The 18,894-nt window shown below is 35.9% G+C and overlaps 2 protein-coding genes across 8 annotated transcripts in view; one reads left to right on the top strand and one right to left on the bottom strand.

Moving 5' to 3' along the window:
• The window catches only part of tmem182b (transmembrane protein 182b), a 14,354-nt gene extending 12,698 nt beyond the window's left edge, over nucleotides 1-1,656 (bottom strand). Inside the window, exon 1 of the mRNA XM_016252317.1 lies at nucleotides 1,507-1,656. Within this exon, the coding sequence (XP_016107803.1) occupies nucleotides 1,507-1,656 (150 nt within the window). The remainder of the gene's footprint in view (nucleotides 1-1,506) is intronic.
• A 3,045-nt stretch (nucleotides 1,657-4,701) lies between these two features.
• LOC107566790 (type I inositol 3,4-bisphosphate 4-phosphatase-like) overlaps nucleotides 4,702-18,894 on the top strand; it is a 58,656-nt gene continuing 44,463 nt past the window's right edge. For all 7 annotated transcript variants that reach the window (XR_001606551.1, XM_016252335.1, XM_016252331.1 and 4 more), the window contains exon 1: nucleotides 4,702-4,880. The gene's annotated coding sequence lies outside the window, so the exon portion shown is untranslated. The remainder of the gene's footprint in view (nucleotides 4,881-18,894) is intronic.

Raw genomic sequence — 18,894 nt, 5'->3', positions numbered from 1 at the left:
GGCGTTTGAGAGGGCTCCTGGAGCTGAAGGGATCCCCCGAATTTGGTGGAGATCCGCCGGCGCGTTCGCGAGATCGTGCCAGTCAACATGCACTTTCACTTCAGTAAGGAGGTCTCTTGTTCAGGCAGCAGCATTCAAGCGTGGTCTTATTCGACCGTAAGTGCTCTGCGAAGTGGACTTCACATAAAATTCCGCCATGATCCCAGAAAAACGTACACGTTACAGTCAAAGGGCATTAAAGTGCGCGAGAAGTGAATTTATGTTTAGGAATGTTCGGCAACCGAACCGAATAAGCGAAAAGACCGAATAAATTGTACCGAACAATGATATGACGCGATCAAATAGCACCCAGCGTAAAGTGAGAGGGGCGCACTCTATTATGCAGCACATAATAAAGACATTCTCTCTGTCGGAGAAAGACGCAAAAATCATTACAAGCGATATCGAGAGACTGTTTAGAACTACATCGCATGTCTTCAATGAGAAGAGGAAGGGGTGATTGTTGCTGGTTACTGTATGATGATTGAAATCGCGAAATGGCCTTAAACAATTAGTAAATAAACTGCAGAAAGTTATGTTTTCTAATACACGCGCGCATTGCATGTATTCTGACTCGCAGCAGATCTGCTTGTTAATACAGTCGTCAGTTGCTCAGTGACACTTTTATGAATTTTTACAAGGCATGTGACAATGCGATACATACGACGTATTCGTAATGAGACTCATTTATAAATCTGTTGCATCGAGGTCTTCCTGCGCGTTTCCGCCAAAATAAATGTTGAGAAAAAGCAACTCTTATTAACATTCATAAATGTTAGTATTGTAATTTTACTGTTGTTCTGTAAATAAGTTAAATTGTGCTTTGTTGGTATAGTGTCTGCTAGAATGTTAAAATGTTCAGTGTTAAATATTTTTAAATTGTTGTTTTGTAATTTTTTTTAATTTTTTTTATTTTTTTGGAAAGCAAGACAAAACAGTAAAAAGCACATTTTGGCTTTTTAATTTATGCAATGGTGAAAAAAAACTTGGCAAAATACATGGGGAAAAAAAATCGAAAACCCGTATTCGGTATTCGGCTTTCGGCCCAGTGTTTAATTTTGTTCGTGGCTCTATTTTAGATTATTAAAATGTTATTTTCCTCTACGAAAGAAATGGTTCTTTTAAGAGCTTTTCAATTCTTTGAGCAACCCAAAATGTTTCTTCTGTAGCATCGCTGCTAAAACCTTCTCTTAAAACCTTTATTTTTAAGAGTGTAAATGGTATTTTATTCAAAGAAGGCAAATGTTTCTTTCTCAAATGTTGTTGTTTCAGTGAAAGATATCAACTACAATATAATGCAGGCTTATGGTTCTGGTCCCAGGTGGATTAATTCATTCTTTGTATGTCTGATTTGTCAGAAAAAGTAATTGGTGAATTCTCTGATAAATAATTTAAATATATAGTTAAAGTCTAATCAAACACATGGACAGATCTTTTTAAAATATGGCAAATATGTCCGAGCCTTACCTTTGTGACTTTCCATAATTTGAAAAGGGCAGCATCTCCACAAGATTCAGATGCCATAAGCCAGTAATCAGACCCAAGAGATCCCAGGAGGAACACTGAGCTTAGAGCTCCAAAAAATCCAGCCAGGAACTGTAAAACTACCAGACGCATAGCTGCTGAACAACAATTTTCTCAGTCTCTCAATTTTAAATGCTCACATTACTAGTTGGTTTGTGTTACACTGTCCAGCTGATTTGTTTATCTGTCTACATTATTTATTGTCCTTCAAATGTTTGGTTCTGTCTCTCACTGGTGTGGCCACTGTGCAATGACCAATGACAAAAAAAGGACCAGACTCCACTATTCTTAGAGTCTAGCTGTAGGGACTTATTTAAAAATAGAAGTCTGATCCAATTCAACAAAATAAATAATGTCTAAAAAAATAATCTGTTTATGTGACTGAAGAGACCAACTGGATGTGACTGAAATTCATTTTCAATCAATAATTGTAGCACTACTGATATCAAGTTGCACTGCCATCAGAGCACATTGGATTTTCATGAAGGAATCTATACTGGTGAGGTAATGGTATAGAAAATAGCATCTGTCTTCATGTGTTGCTAGAGTCAGTATTTAGTTACCTTCTTTAATAAAAATAGCTGTGCGACTGTGAAAAGTTTATTTAACTGTGAAATGGATCTATACATGTCTCAAAACACCAATGTGTTAATTAAATGCAGCCATGTTCTTGTGAAATAGTTATGCTGAAACATTAGCTAGTGTTGTCCGTTTTAAATTATATGAAAATAAACCCATAAGTGCACTTTAGCATGACAGATTCTTCATCTGTCATCTCAAAGCAGTGAATTTCACTGTAAATAAATCATTAAAACAAATTATTTGAGTGTATTTTACAGGAAAATACTATCCCAGTCTTCCTACTTTCATGTTTGATTCAGTGTGTTATTTGCTGTTTCATTGTAATTGTTTGTAAAATGTACTTGCAATTTCTGAGTGACAGTTGTTTCATTACCAAGTGTGTGTGTGTGTGTACCTGTTTTTCTATTCTGGTGGGGACTTAAACCTGAATACACACAGACTCATGGGGACTCGTGTCACGGTGGGGACATAAATTGAGGTCCCCACGGGTAAACAAGCTAAAAAATCACACTGAATTAAGTTTTTTGAGAATGTAAAAATGCTAAACGTTTCCTGTAAGGGGTAAGTTTAGGTGTAGGGTTGGTGTAAGGCGATAGAAAATATGGTCTGTACAGTAGAAAAGCATTACGGCTATGGAGAGTCCCCACAAGGACAGCAAAGCAGACATGTGTGTGCGTGTGTGTGTGTGTATGTGTTGATCTGAGAAAATAATTTCTGGACAGATATTAAGTTTAGAGCACCATACAGTTCTCAGTGTAAAAACATAACATACTGAGTTGAGTGCATCTGCAAATATAGTGATTTATCACTATTATAGTGACTCATGAAGATACATATGTTAAATATGCAAAATAGCAGTTTACCCTTGTTTTACATTAACAGCCATGGGAATATTAATCAAATACACATTTATATTAAATACACATTCGCATGAATCTATGTAAATAGGTGATATGAAAATTATTATCTATCCACCTAAGAAAAGATTCATGACCCAGTTTAGGCTATTTATAGAAATAATAGGGCTGCAGTATTAATTTGATCTTGAGGCTAACAAAGACCTTTGAGGTTCACCTCTTTTTCTAAAATAACAGTCTGTTATTGAGCTCATTGTAGATGCACCTGTTATCTAAGGTGAGATTTTTAATCGACATCCTCTGATGTCCATAAGTACAAATGCATCAGCTGTATTAGCTTTCTGTATAGATTTAACAATTCACAAATTCTCTTCTTCCAGAGCATACGTCATGAGTTTAATCTTATTTAGAATTATTCAATATTAATAATTTATTGCCCAAAACAATGGATTTCTATTTCTGTTACCTCTACATTTTTGTTTCATGATTTTGTGATTTTACTGTTTATATTTCTGCTAAATGTCCAATGAAACATACACAAAACATTCACCTCATATATTGTGACAACATGCCTCACTGTGTGAACTGTGTCTTATTCCAAAGTATAATAGTCAAAAATAAACTTCATTTGAGCAATATTTACTGGAGTAAAAAGTATGACAACTAGCCCTAGTGTAGGGTATTTTGATCATTTATTGTCATGTTATTGTAAGAAAAAAGAGACTGCTTTTGATTTAGTCTCAAATCGTTTTGTATTATAAAATGATTTTATAATGAAAACTATGAACACAAAATTCTTCTTTATATTTCATGGTATAACATTGTTTCCAATATAGGGTAACCTGCATCGTGTAATATCTTATTTGTACAAACATTGTATGACTGGTGGTAAATGATAGGCTACTCACCAAACAGAGAGTGAAATAAAAATTAAATGAAAACTGTGACTGTAACTGTTTTTTAACAACCATCCACAAGATGGCAATATAGATCTTGGAACCCATGATCTCACATATTTTGTGAGGAATAGGGACTTGTGATTGCAGAAGCATTGCACGATGAAACGAGGATCAATCCCACCAGTATAATTTGTAGATTAATCGTAATCGGAGATATACTGCCTCTGAATTGAATTGACATTACTGTCCAATTCAAATAAATGTCTCACTTAATGGTCCTGCAAATTTTCGTTAAGAGATGCTGTTGTTTAGCTTCAGTGTAATTTAACTGACTACTAGAATATAATATGCACATAAACAAATAACACAATTAAAGATATTATGTTTATACCTCTGTCACAATCATAATTAAACTAATTAAGTGCAAACCAGTATTTTCAACTATTATATATATATTTTTTTATTATTATTATTATTAGTGCGTTGTCTTGTATAAACAATATTTCGTGTTTGTGCCTGCACGTGTAGTTGCGGAGAGAGCGCGTGGGAAAGGCGGGGCCGAGCAGGGTGGCGTCACTTAGCTTCAGTGTAATTTAACTGACTACTAGAATATAATATGCACATAAACAAATAACACAATTAAAGATATTATGTTTATACCTCTGTCACAATCATAATTAAACTAATTAAGTGCAAACCAGTATTTTCAACTATTATATATATATATTTTATTATTATTATTATTAGTGCGTTGTCTTGTATAAACAATATTTCGTGTTTGTGCCTGCACGTGTAGTTGCGGAGAGAGCGCGTGGGAAAGGCGGGGCCGAGCAGGGTGGCGTCATGCATAAGGGCGGGGCCACACGATGCAGCAGCGCAAAGAAGAGCGAAAGGCAGCGCGCTGGAATTTGGCAACAGAGCTTGCATGCATCACAACTCTTCCGATGGCAATATGGATTGACACAGCGCCCACTGAGATGTGAGTACATTTGATTTGTGAAACATTCGGAACAGTCAGTCTCGAGGTTCTTTGTTGGTTACACAACCAAAGAAACAACCATAAAGTAATCAGTGTTGTTTGTATGCTCTGTAGTGCGCAGGGAGGCGAACTACAGATAAGTTACATTTGTAAGCTGTTTGTATGACTTGGCTGCGATGCCATCTTATAATCGCGTTCGGAATTTTCTGTAAAAAACCCGCCAGACACTGCCTGCCGAATCAGAAGCTACTAATGTTTCTTTGGGGAAAACACTGAAACGTCTTTCAAAGGCAGAGGGTGAAAGTATGTATGCATGCATGCATGCAGTGTGACCTGAAGGGCCAGTGTTCGCTGATCTCACGTTTAAATTGTACTATGACTGTGAAACAGGGCCATTCTGAGCTCTCCATGATTTGACTAAATCCCAGTGCTTCTATAATTGCCTTGTAAACTTGAGAACATTCATTATAGATGTCATTGCTTAATTGGATGTTTAATGTCTTAACCCTTTAATATCCCGATTGTGTACAATGTACTTTATTTATACTCTAAATGCAATTTTAAAAGATGTTTGCGTATGGTTAAATCATTTTATGATTTTTTTAATAGTTATTTTCCATGGTGTTTTAGTAATTTCTAATTATATTTTTTATGGTTATTTTATTCGTAACAGTAACAACATCCATATAATTATACATTAGTAATCTGTATGCCAAAACTTAAAGGGGTCATATGATGCTTTTAAAATGCTTTCTCTTTGAAGTGTTACAAGCTCTTGGTGCATAAAGAAGATCTGTAAAGTTGCAAAGACTAAAGTCTCAAATCCAAAGAGATATTCTTTATAAAAGTTAAGAGTCAACCACGCCTACCTAAAATGGCTAGTTCTAACACACCCCCACAAGTCTACATCATGATGTGGGAATATTTGCATAACGCCGCCCAAATGTTCACGCAAAGAAACAAGGCGTAACTTTTATTCTCACTGTAGTATTGTTGCCGCCGCCGCTGCCATGCCGTGGAGACACTGTGTTTCGTTGTGAAAGCAAAACTACTTTGTTTGGCCTTCCAAAAGAGGACGATATCCGCTTTGTCATGCCTAGAGCTGATCTGTGCTGGTCGCTGAGGAAATACATCAACTTTGCGCGGTGGATCGCCAGATCGGCTTTCACCGTGGACGAAGTGGAGTCCAGCCCAGGGTCGTCACATGTGGTTGCTGCACGCCCGCTTGCCGCTCCATCGTCGAATCCACCGGCCGTGCCGTTCTCAAGCTCACCGGCCTCCTCTCACTCAGCCCGCCGGCTGTTCCTCACTCTAGGCCGCTGCTGTGTTTCGTTGTGAAAGCGAAACTACTTTGTTTGGCCTTCCAAAAGAGGACACGACTAGAAATCAATGGTTATGTTGCATTTACAACACTGATCCAGAACACTTCAACCCAAATATTCAGATGTGTCCAGCACATTTTATGGAGGACTGTTTCCTGATCCTGGTAGAGTAGACTACAATGCCGGCTGTTCTGACTCGCAGACTGTAAGTACATTTTTTATATTTAAAGAATTTGCCACTGATGATTCAAACGCGAATTTTGGGCAGTGTAGAGTAGCGCTTGTTGTTTGTCATTTCTCCGATCATAACCGCATAAACACATTGCATTACACCAAATACACAAAATAATGTTCTTTTTAGCAACATCATATGACCCCTTTAATGTCAAAAAAGAGAGGGAGAAAATATTGCAGTGATTACTTGGCCAAACATGTCCTTGCTGTGTTATTGACTCTTGAATAACACTCTGCAGAGTTTCGAACCTGCAACCTTTTTTGGTGACCAACTAATTTTTTTACAGTGCTGCAATACCCACATCAACTATTTTTATGAAGATAATGCCAAAGAGAAATGTTGATGCAATGGCTAATTTCTGTTTGTTTACAGGCAAATGTTTTTTTTATGTGTCATGTTCTGCATATTTGCGAGAATTAGAGTGAGACTTGTTTTTAAAAAGTGAGACTTAAAGTTCACCTAATAATGGGCTCTTTAGAAAATCTGATCAGTTTTGTCTGATAACCAGAAATCCCTTCCATAAACAAAGTCCTAATAGGTTTGGACTGGTTTGCTCCTGGTTGGAGTTTTATATTTCATGAAGCTGGCAGGCTGTTGCATAAGTACAGTTCAAATGCATTGTGCTTGATCACACTTCGTTTGGGGATTTGTTGTAGTTTCACTCAGCTGAGAGGAAAACATGGGCCATGTGCAGGCACTACACAGCAGCGTTAAGTGGTGTTTTACATTAAGACTTCATGACTGTACAGGCCAGGCCCTGTAAAAGCAAGTAGAAGATGCATTTCTTGGTTTTATGGTTATATAATACATGTCTTGTTTTTCAGTTACTTTACCTCAGCAAAAAATTCCCCTTTAATAAGTGAGACAAAGAAAGATGTGTTTGTCTAAGTCAGTTTGGTTGTGTTTTAGGGCATGATTACACTTGGCAGGTTTGCAGTTTGACTGAATTATGAAAGCAGTGTGGACCTAAGACATCTAAATGAACCAAAAACAGGATGTAATGTCACAAGATGCGACCTGAAAAAGGCAAAAATGTTCAAGCATACATGGTTCTTCTCATCTTAGGAGCTATTGTTGGCCATTACAGTTTGGTACAGGCGTCAGAACAGCCGTCTCATTACAGCAGATTTCCATGTGTCCAACTGAGGTATTCTTTATAAGCTCTTAGTGAGTTATCAGCTGGTAGAAATACCACCATATGTATACATGTACATCAAGCACATTTATCCCAGCACACATTGTTTTGGATGATTGGTAATTTCACAAAATATGATGTGTATTCGGTGAACTTGCTGATCATCCAAAACAATGTTGTGATAAGGCTAAATGCACTCATCCGATCAGGGGTGCATTTAACAAAACCATTGTTAGTAACTATGGTCATTAGTTCCATTGAACTCTATTGGTAACAATGGACCTTGCGACCATAGTTGCTTTTGGGAAACACACCCCAGGTTGTGACCGTATCCTTATACTTTTTGTTTTTATCTTTAGATTCGGTGACAGTGTGAATGCTAAGAAAACCATAAATAAACATTAGGGCTGAAACGATAAGTTGACATTATCAACAATGTAGATAATTTCAAATTTCTGTTGTTGAGTAGCCGTTTGATCTCATATGACCTAATAAATGTAAGAGCCTGCAATAATGTGGTTTGACCAGTGTGGTGCTGTAGAGCAAGACTGTAATTCAGCCCTCCTGGATGCAATTCAGGAGAAGACACAGCCGAACCTGAAGCTGCTGAGCGGCGTTTGGATGAATATGTAAATATATGCTGCACGCTTTCCTCTTAATCACAAAATAAACAACAAAAAATGACAGCGGTGAGAAAGCAGCAGTTAAGAACTAGTGGTCGACCGATATATCGGCTGATATTTATAAACATTTTTCAAATATCGGCATTAGCCAATAAGTTTTTCTGTTTGGCCGATGTGATCCAGGCGGGACTTTTATTATGACGGCGCTGAGAACGGCAGTGTCTGAGCACACAGTGCTCACATTCTCCGTCTTGTTCAGTGTCGTCGTTCAGTTTGGTCTAATATATCTAATAATCAGATAAAACTGTTAAACAAAGGAATTAAAATGTATACAAAAAAGTATTATAATGATTGCTTTAATATTATTAGTAATAGAAAGGCTAACATAATAATACTTTCTCATTTGCCGTCAACATTCAGCAAATACGCATTTATATCATTTAAACAAATCTTTGAATGACTAATGAACATTTAATTTCACAAACCTTGCAAACTTAGTCGGATCAACTTGTGAGATCTTGTCAAGTGTGCATGTGTATTCTGCATGATCGCGTGTTCTCTGTGTGACGGTTGGTCTGTGCAAATTGAATGCTGACAGGAGGAGAGTTCAGCTGCACTGGAGACGCGCGATCGACAAACTTTAAACTAAGTTAGTGATTTCAAATTATGCTGCGCTTTATGCTTTTGCCCACTGTCATATTCATGTCATTTTCATTGCGTGCTGTATGTAAAATGAGTGTTACATTGGCTTTATTTGAAAAAAAAAAAAAATTGATTCCCAATGCACACAAACTTCCCAGAATACTGAGTGCCCTGTTGGTTACAGTGTTTACTTCCTTTTTAATTAGATTTTTATTAAATATTTATTTATTTGTGAAAAATGCTTTGTCTTCTAAAGTATAAGTATGTTTATTTATTTTACACAATTATTTTTAATCCATTTTCAAATGATTTAAAATTTCTTAAATATAAATAAAATTATATCGGCCTCCCTGCTTTCCAAGATATCGGCATCGGCTGTCTAAAAACCCATATCGGTCTACCACTATTAAGAACGCATCTACTTACAGCGATGTGGATATTTGTATTAGCTCAGCAGTTCGGTACTCCAGTAAAGTCCAGTCACGTCAAGTTTATTTATATAGCACTTTATGCAATAGCTTTAAATCAAAACCAGAGTTAGTGTCACTTTTAGTTAGAATTACAACTTGATTTGCTGTTATAAAGCAGCTCTCCAGTGTGGAGCTAGCTAATTATATAATCTTTTTATTAGTGGGGGAAAAAAATATTTAATTAAAGTGATAGTTTGGTTTGCAGAGATCAATCTTGATCTAGCTCAGGACTGTTTTGATTATCATGACCCTATAAGGTATTTTAAGAGAGACTATGTTATGCATAATCTCAAAAATAAGAATAAAACATCTTATCTTTATTTTGTTTCTTATCCATGTGACTTACAAAAGGAGATGTTAGGTATAATAATGTCATTCAGTTACTTTTCCATATAGCTAATTAAATGGTAAATGAGAGAGTTTCTCTGTCATCATTTTGTGTGCGAAATATGTTTATTTGTATAAATTAATTGTATAATAATTGTAATTACATAATGATTAAGTGACTACCTTCATTTATTTGTTAGAATATGTATAACTCAATATTTTAAATAATTGCAAAAGCTGAATAATCAACTGAAGTCTACAGATTAATCAGTGAAATAATCGATGATAAGTCGATTAATCGTTGTAATAATCATTAGATCAATTGATTATCGGAATAATCATTTGTTGCAGCCCTAATAAACACATCATTTACTTTTTTTGGTCCAGTCTCCAGACCAAAAGAAACAAGAAAAACAAACTGCTACTATTGTAAACCTGCTTAGATGGCTGATAAAAATAACCCTCTTTATCAGCATCGCCTCAACCCAGGTCACATGTTGTGTTGTGTCATGTCATGTCTGTGAGTCAGATATAACACTTTCCTCTGGTGGTGTGAGCTGTTTGATTATTCCCCTTCACTACCTGAAAAGGCACCTTCAAAAGATTTACAGACTGAGAATTTCAATCACAGAGACATGTTATTCTCTTAAAGATTGGCAGCATCCTCAAGAGAGGCTGCAGCCCTGTGCCAGGTTTTCAGAGTATCTATTTTTTTTTCCTTTTTTTCTTTTCTCCTAGAGACCATTAGGCCCAGCCTGGGAAGCACTTTGCCACTGAGGTTATGTAAACTGGAAAAAATTCATAAATCAAGTTGAAATAAAGTCTATTATGTTATGATAAATATTTGAACTAGACTGATCATCTTTATTTTGAGGAGAGTTTTCTTTTTGTTTATCTTTAAATTGGTAACATTTTATTCTAAGTTTCTGTTGCATGCTGAACACGAAGGAGCTCATGCTGAGCTGAGATGCATGATGGAATACATGCTGTGGTTCACATGGAATCGAATTAGGATCTGTCTTCGTGTTATTTCTATAATGACTCAGCTTCTTCAACTCTGCCTGCAGGCTGGGAGCAGATCAGAACCGATCTGTGGAACATTTGTTGTTGAACTTATGCCGTGGAGCTTCCCAAGACTTGCCCACTAGTTATGCAACACAGGCCTGCATTATTGATATTTCTTTGGATATAAGATATTGTGGAACTAAAAGGTCTGTCTGCTTCTATTTCTGCTCTGGAAAAGCACTTGTATGATTGTAAACGTGACGGTGTGGAAAGGTCCTCTACCATATGCTATGTTGAGGCAAGGATTTTATGTAATTGTGGTCCTAATGCGGACCATTTCCATGAAATTTTCCTTCTCCAGTCATGTGCATGATGGAGTCTTGAAAGCAATCTGGGATGAATAATAAATGTGAAACTCTTACCAGAAACAGCTGTTTTGTAATGACCACTAATATACTATTTTAGGATACTAGCTAATTAGTGCAAAAACATAAAATGATTTTGTATTTGTATTAAATGTTGAACTCTGAATATGTATAAAAAGGAGGCCACATGCTCCAGTAGCTCATGTACCTTTTATAGCTCTGTAAAAATGTGACATTCTGGCTTAACAACCCACCAAGCATGCCTTACTACCATAAATTAGGGATCACATAATTATAAGAACAACTAGCTGGTGCGTTGCCTTAATGATTAGTTGTTGTTGTTGGGTTTTTTTTGTCTTAAGGAAGCCCTCTATAATTAGGGTGGTCAAACTTTGGTTTCTTAGGGTGCGTTTACTTAAGTTTTGTCCTTGTGTTTAAAAACAGCTAGATGGAGTACAATGGAAAAGAAAAGAATGTTGTTAAAGTGGAACAACTTTTTACTTCAAGTAGTTGTAAAAATGTAACACTAATTAAATCACTGCCACAAAAATTATCAAAATTAAACAAGGACAGTAGAGACATTTTAAAATGTTATATATATATATATATGTATGTGTGTGTGTATGTATATATATTAAGGGTGTAACGGTACATGTATTCGTCCCGAACCATCACGGTACGGACGTCACGGTTCGGTTCATGCAGTCAACGACGAATACAGTCAGTCATAGGTGATCAATCCAACTCCAAATCCAATGCAACGCTAACCGTCACAACAGGAAAGAACAGAAGAAGAGACAATCTACGCACCAACCCAAAACAAGAACGGTGAGTTCGGATGGCATGCCGGATATAAATCGGAACCGGTTTTTAGTTTCATTTTGGCTGATCTCTATTCCAGAATTGCACACAAACTGCATTGCAATCATTTCCCAAAATGTAATTTGTGTGGAATTTCAATGAGGTCTGTAAAGAGGAGAAAATACTGTATCAGGCAGATCAAGCTCAATGTTCGCGATGCTCAAAATATAGGAAGACAAATATGTAGGGGTTTATATGAATGTATCTCTGAGAGGAACTGACCATCTTCAGAAATGTTTCAATGGCATTTTCTTTTCATCTTACCGCCATATACTGCATATTAAAGTAGCGTTTATAAGTGCAGCTGCTTTGTTTACAGCGGTAATGAAGGAAACACTGTATCGCTGTTGTTCCATGAGCGCCACCTGCTGTCAGAGAATAAATCTGCATTTTCATTTAGTCTGTCTGCTGTTTTGGTTTTGTGCAGGTGTCTTATGTAGCATCATTTCACAAATCTAAAGTCAGACCATTCTGTTTTTGCTTTAAATCTTGAAATTATACAATCTAATTCAAATCAAAAACAACTGCTCATGCTACATGAATGTAACACTACTATTTTTTTTTTTTATAAATGAAGAAAAAAAATGTCTGTTGTACCGAACTCTTATTGAACCGTGACCCCAAAACCAAGGTATGTACCGAACCGTGATTTCTGCGTACCGTTACACACCTAATATATATATATAATTAGTTTTTGTTTTTTTAATGGTGTCAAAATTAGTGTGTTAATGCAGGTGATTCATTTTTTGTTTAACGCATTAAAAATATTTAACGCATTTAACGCAGGGGCATGGCTAGGGTTGCCCACCCCACTCACAACTGCTGCTTCTGTCACTTTTTCTCTTGACAAGTGCATTTATTCAGTCGCAGAACGCTCCACTTCACTTCAGCGCCAGGCACGAGTCAAGTGAGCGCGGAAACGGTACTGTGCTCGCAGCACATGCTCTTCAATTGCACGCACAAAGGCGCCGGCGTGCGCTGTAGCCTGTATCATTTCATATCAAAGTGCAAAATAATCTACGTGCATGCAATGTCGTGGTCAGTTAAGTCATGAAGTTACCAAAAGGCAATTAAAGATGCCTTAAAACTGTGCATGCATGTAATATATTTTATATGAGTCAAATTTAAGAATATGTCTCTGAAATTGTTTTCAAAACTGTCCTGGAGCAGCCCAACACTGTCTCCCTCATCTAACACACCCGATTCAACTCGTCAGCTCATTAATAGAGACTTTAAGACCTGAAGTGGGTCAGAAAAGGTAAAAAGAGTTGAGAGAAAATATGATGCGTGTCAGATCCACCTCACGTTCAGCAGCAGCTCTTAAAGAAATAGCCAAAATAACCTAATAACCAGCTGCTGTGATGTCTATTAATCAAAGGACAAAGAAGAAAAAATTACTTTTATAGCTTTAAGGATTCATCTATATTTAATTTAGAATTTAGTATTTGATAAGTTAAATTTATGTATATTTCTGCTGAAGGGCACAGGTAAATATGTTTTGTTGTTTTTTATAGTCTAATAAATGTTCAAATTGATTGCTCTCAATTATACTGGAATGTTGAATGGCTATAGTCAATGGTTAAATATGGGGGGGTGCTATTTTATAGAGAAATCAGTATTGGTATCATTGATACTGGCCTTCAGTCATAAAAAAAGATGCCATTAAACAAATATAAAAAAAATACTGTCTTTTATGTTGTTTGTACATTAATTTGAAGATTGAATGTAAAATTATTGGTGGTTAGGTGGGATTAATCGCAAAAAATAAAATGCGATTAATTAGTTAATGTTTTTTACTTTTTATATATAAAGTCCCATGCTGGAAATCAATATAGACATGGATTTTTTTCTAATACATTTTTTGTGTAATTGTAATCAGTAAGGACAGAATTGCAGAGAAAACACTGAAATATAATGTATGTGCATAGCATTGCTTATGTGTGAAATTATGCAAGAATGCAAGTGGTTCCTGATTTCATATTCCTTTTTTTGGCCTTTAGTAATTTCCTAGTGCTTTCCTAAGAGGTGTAGACAATTTTAGGACGGTTACTATTCTTTTTCTTCTCTAGAGTTTTATTGTTGATGATGTTGTTTTAATACATTACAAATGGCACAGATTCTTAATTTACTCTGAAGACTCCACAAAACATAAATGGGATAAATACAGTAATGTTTGATACCAGAATAGAGTCATGAGACCTAACAATCTCTGCATTTCTCTCTTCCCCCATGCGCTTCTGTGAAATAGGAGCTCAATACCTGACTAGCATATGTGCATCAGTGGAGAGCTAAGACATTTCCTGCTGACCTCAGAGTCATCCTCCTTGTTAGTCATAGTGAAGCATGCTGAACAAGTGTAGATTCAGTGATTGGTACCACAACTCATGCATATGTATGTGTATATATATATATATATGTATGTGTGGGGTTTTTTTTATCATTAGAGAGTATGCCATAGATCAGGGTCTAGTAAAAGATTTGTAGTCACACAAGCTCATTTTGGCATTCAGTATAGAATAAAAGTCATTGCATCATAGCCCAGAAAAGAGAATGTGATCATCCAAGTTGAGTACCTTGATTCATTTTTATCTACTTCCTCATAGTGGTGCTTCTGTTGCAAGTGACATACCACTTCCCTTAAGACCTCTTACAAGCTGCAAAACATCCTGGTTCAGCTGCAATTACTTGCACATATGCATTTCCACTGCCCACTTCTTGTTAACCCATTTCTTGGTAAACTTCATCTGTTTTAAAGGATTCTTTAGTTGCAATCTTTTGTACTTGCTAATTATTTAATGTTTCTTTCAGATAACATAATTGAACTTTTACAATTGACTTTAAACTAAATCTCAAGCTTTCTTTCTTGTATGTAAGTAAAGAGTAGGGAAATTCCCTCTTCATTCCCTTTACATTCCACTAAGGGTGTCATCCAAATGAATTGCGGAACCCAAAACATGCACATTGTTTTCTTTTCTTTTCTTAAAAAGAAACCTTTTAGGCGCCGATAGCCTAGTGGGCATAGCACCGACATAATGCCTTTGCGTTATGGTCATCCCGACCGACGTATAATTCCGTTGCATTATGGGCGTCCCGAGTTCGAATCTAGGCTCAAGGACCTTTCTAGGCTTGCCGCGATAGACGGTGTTGACGGTGATACCGGTGTTAAGCCGCAACACCGGTTACATCACATGCCCACCGCGTCACCGACCCCCACCGTCGTTTTGATTTTTTTATAGTAATAGAAATCATTTAGTTCAGTAAAAGAACAGACACTACAAGTAAAAACTGAACGCAGCTACTCAGTGCAGCGTGCTGAACGACAGTCGCATCACAGATCAGATTTCATTTATCCAGTGAGAGTGAGTCGAGCTGACTGACAAGAAGAGTGGGGTGAGACGGACAAGACAAGCGGATGATTTAGTTTCAAAACTAGATGCAAAAGCACCTGTTTGGCAATATTTTGGATTTTGAAAAGCCTGTTGACTTTTGCCGTTTATCTAAGGTGATTTTGGAAGTTTTTTTAAACATTCGTTTCTTATTTAATTGGTTCCACATTGTTTGCTGATTTTTATTTAAACTGTCATTTATTTATTTTATTTGACATTCGTTTTGCTAATAAACGTTCTACGTTTCTTATTTATTTGGTTATATATTATACATTTTTACTTATTTCTAGTTTTGTATACCTATTAAACTTTATGTAAGTTATTTGTTATTTTATATTAGGCATAGCTTGCCCTATAGCATGGTGTATTTTTATTTGTTTTGTTAATAATAGTTCTATGTTTTATATATACGCTAAAGTGAGTTTGACGTTGTATTTTGTTGTTGCATTCAAGCAATTGACGCCGAACTGCCGCTAATTCAAAAGTGAAAGTAAAATGTGCACGGCACTTTTAAGCTATTTAAAAGTGAAGGAAAGTGAGGAAAAGAGGGAAAATTCTAACGAACTAAAAATGAACAATTGCTTTTCTCCGAATTGCCGCTATTTGAAAGTGAAAGTAAAATGCGCACACCACTTTTACAAGCTATTTAAAAGCGAAGGAAAGTGAAGAAAAGAGGGAACGCCCCGCCCCCGCGGTGATACCGGTATTACCGGTGTTGTCACACGACGATTAACCGGTGAGAAAATTTCCTCACCGTCACAACCCTAGACCTTTCCAGATCCCACCTACCTCTCTCTCCCACTTTGCTTCCTGTCTACTCTACACTGTCCTATTGTAATAAAGATGATAAAAATGTGTTAACACATTAACTATGGAACAGTATTATTTTAGTATATTTTATACTTAGCCTATATAGTATTTACTATTTTTTTTTTTTTTTTTTGTATTTTCAGATTTCATTTTAATGTAAGTTTTAGTAATTATGTTGTGTGCTTTGTCATTTTATTAGTTTTAGTGTAAACTATTAAATTCAGTTGCTATTTATTTTTGGATATAATAATAATAAACACTCAAAACCAAACATTTAAATTGCATGTATGGATGTTTTTATATATAATAACACAATTATATTTCTACTACAGTTTGTTGTTGAAATATGAACAATTAAACAGTGCCTGTAATAAAAAAAAAATCATGACAGATTTATTCAAAATACATTAAGACATTACTAATTGGTTAAGTAAAAATATATTGAATATGTAATATGGCATATTTAGCCAAATTAATCGTCTTGGGGTTTTTTTTATTTTTTTTTATTTTTTTCGAGCTAACTATCAAGCAGTGGACATTGAATGACTCCTGAGGTGAATGTAATGCATGTTGCATGACTTTTTATTAACAGTTTTGACTAAAATATTAAAGAACGATTTAAGAATCGGTACCAGTTCATTAAAATGAAGGTTGATTGAAACTGATAGTCAACTCAACCCAAAGTTTTTCGTCTAATTTTATATTCTATTTTATTTCAGCTTTATTTAAATTAACAAAAAATATATTTTAATAGTTTTATTATTAGTTAAAAATAACAAAACTGGTAATAACTATGCACTTTATGGCATGATGAGTTACATGAAATTATTGAATATGCCGACAAGCCTAGTCTCAGTTCATATGTTGCCTGAGATTATTTATTGTTCGGCTGGGACTGTAAGGACACCAAAACCTTAATTGGTTCCATGTAACTTAATTATACAAGTTATACATGCAAAATAATAAATAAAATAAGTAAAAAATAAAACAAACAAATTAAGACAAAAATAAGGCTTTGTGTTTGTGTGTTTATGAGCTCATGTTGGGGGAAAGATGGCTGTTGCTCATTTTCATCTCAAAGGGTAACATCTGTGGTTGTCCTCTAAAGAAATTATGCAAGCTCCAATTGGATGAACAGACCATCTAAAAGGAGGGGTAGTCTTTTTTTGTTCCTGAGCACAAAAGCACAAACACACTCGCACAAGGGGTCTCTTTCTCGATCCCTCTCACAGTGCAGTGTTTGCTACTCGAACTCATAGATCGGTGTCTCCCTAATTCTAGTGAGGCCATCTGGAGATTTTACATACTGGAAGTTTCTCAGGACGCCACTCTGACAGAAAACATTAGGAGAGGACTATTATTACCCCATAAACATACTGTTCTCATTGTTTTGTTTTTCCTTCCCTTGGCTCTCAGACATCCTCCACTACCCCAGATACTTCAACACACTGGCTTATTTTGAAAATATGCTCTAAAGCTTAAGGCAAATAATGTGTTGAATAACAGCTTTAAGGGAGCTATTCGTCTGGGTGGACACTAGAAAATTCCACACGCTTTCTTCATATCTTATACACATTCATATCTTATCAACATCGCATCTCATACACAAAGGTTATGACAGCAGTCAAAAACAAAATGAAGGAGTCTAAACGATCAAGCAAGTGATTTGATGGAAAAGAGGAAGTCTGCTGGACTGCTAATAAACAGTGTAAGATTGTGAGTGTGCTTGCTTAGAATTGTATCTTTTTGCATAATCTAACCCTAACAGCTGATAATAAATACCAATATTATAAGTCTATATTACTTTGTCAAAAAATTAAATAAAATCACAGTAAATTTCTAAAGTTAAATTAGGCAGCGTTATTACAAGGTACAGAAGTATGATGTCATTTGAAATTTGCGAAATATTGCATCTCAATAAATTAGAATGTCGTGGAAAAGTTCATTTATTTCAGTAATTCAACTCAAATTGTGAAACTCGTGTATTAAATAACTTCAGTGCACACAGACTGAAGTAGTTTAAGTCTTTGGTTCTTTTAATTGTGATGATTTTGGCTCACATTTAACAAAAACCCACCAATTCACTATCCAACCCTCTACATTGCGAGTAAATCACTCGCATATATGCGACTAAATCTTACTCTGGCCGACTAAATGATGTCTAATATTAGCCAATGGCTAATAAATTCTCAGATTTTACTCGCCAGTGTGAGTTGGAGGCTAAGTATAAGTTTAGCTCCGATATATTTTCACTCGCCGAACACTGACTGAGCGCTTCAGTTTCCCTTTCCGCCAAGCGATCTGTGCTGTTTTTCAGTTCATCTGAATGGATGTGCAACGCACCTGTATTTAACGTACCGTAAACTCTAGTGTGAAGGCGCACGACTCGCCGTCGCTTTGTTTCACACACACGCAGCGCGAGAGAGGGGTTCTTTTAAGAACTACCGCTTTCTCCGGTAGTGGGCGGAACTAATGCGCAAACGGCAATCTCATTGGCTGGCGCTTACCTATTATCGTCCCTGTTTTGATTTCAGCAAATCAGTTCCAGCGAACGCACACAACCTGATTAATATTCATGAATCCAGTAGCTCATTAGTCCTTGGTGCGTTTTATATTGTTCTTATTAGTAGAATTCATATCATTATCTAATCAGTATTTTTGTCCATTTTTCCTCAATTTTTTTTTTTTTTTACAGAAACACTGAATGACCAAAAAAAAAAAACACCACCACCAGTCCGAAGTTCAGTTAAAATGACTAATATGCATTCATACATGGTTATCAAGTTTTAAGTCTAATTACTAAGTTCTATCATTAAATAATATTGATTATCAT

This window comes from Sinocyclocheilus grahami, unplaced genomic scaffold (genome assembly GCF_001515645.1).
Source record: "Sinocyclocheilus grahami isolate Dianchi unplaced genomic scaffold, SAMN03320097.WGS_v1.1 scaffold1100.1, whole genome shotgun sequence".
Classification (NCBI taxonomy): domain Eukaryota; kingdom Metazoa; phylum Chordata; class Actinopteri; order Cypriniformes; family Cyprinidae; genus Sinocyclocheilus; species Sinocyclocheilus grahami.
This window is presented reverse-complemented; position numbering and strand designations above follow the sequence as displayed.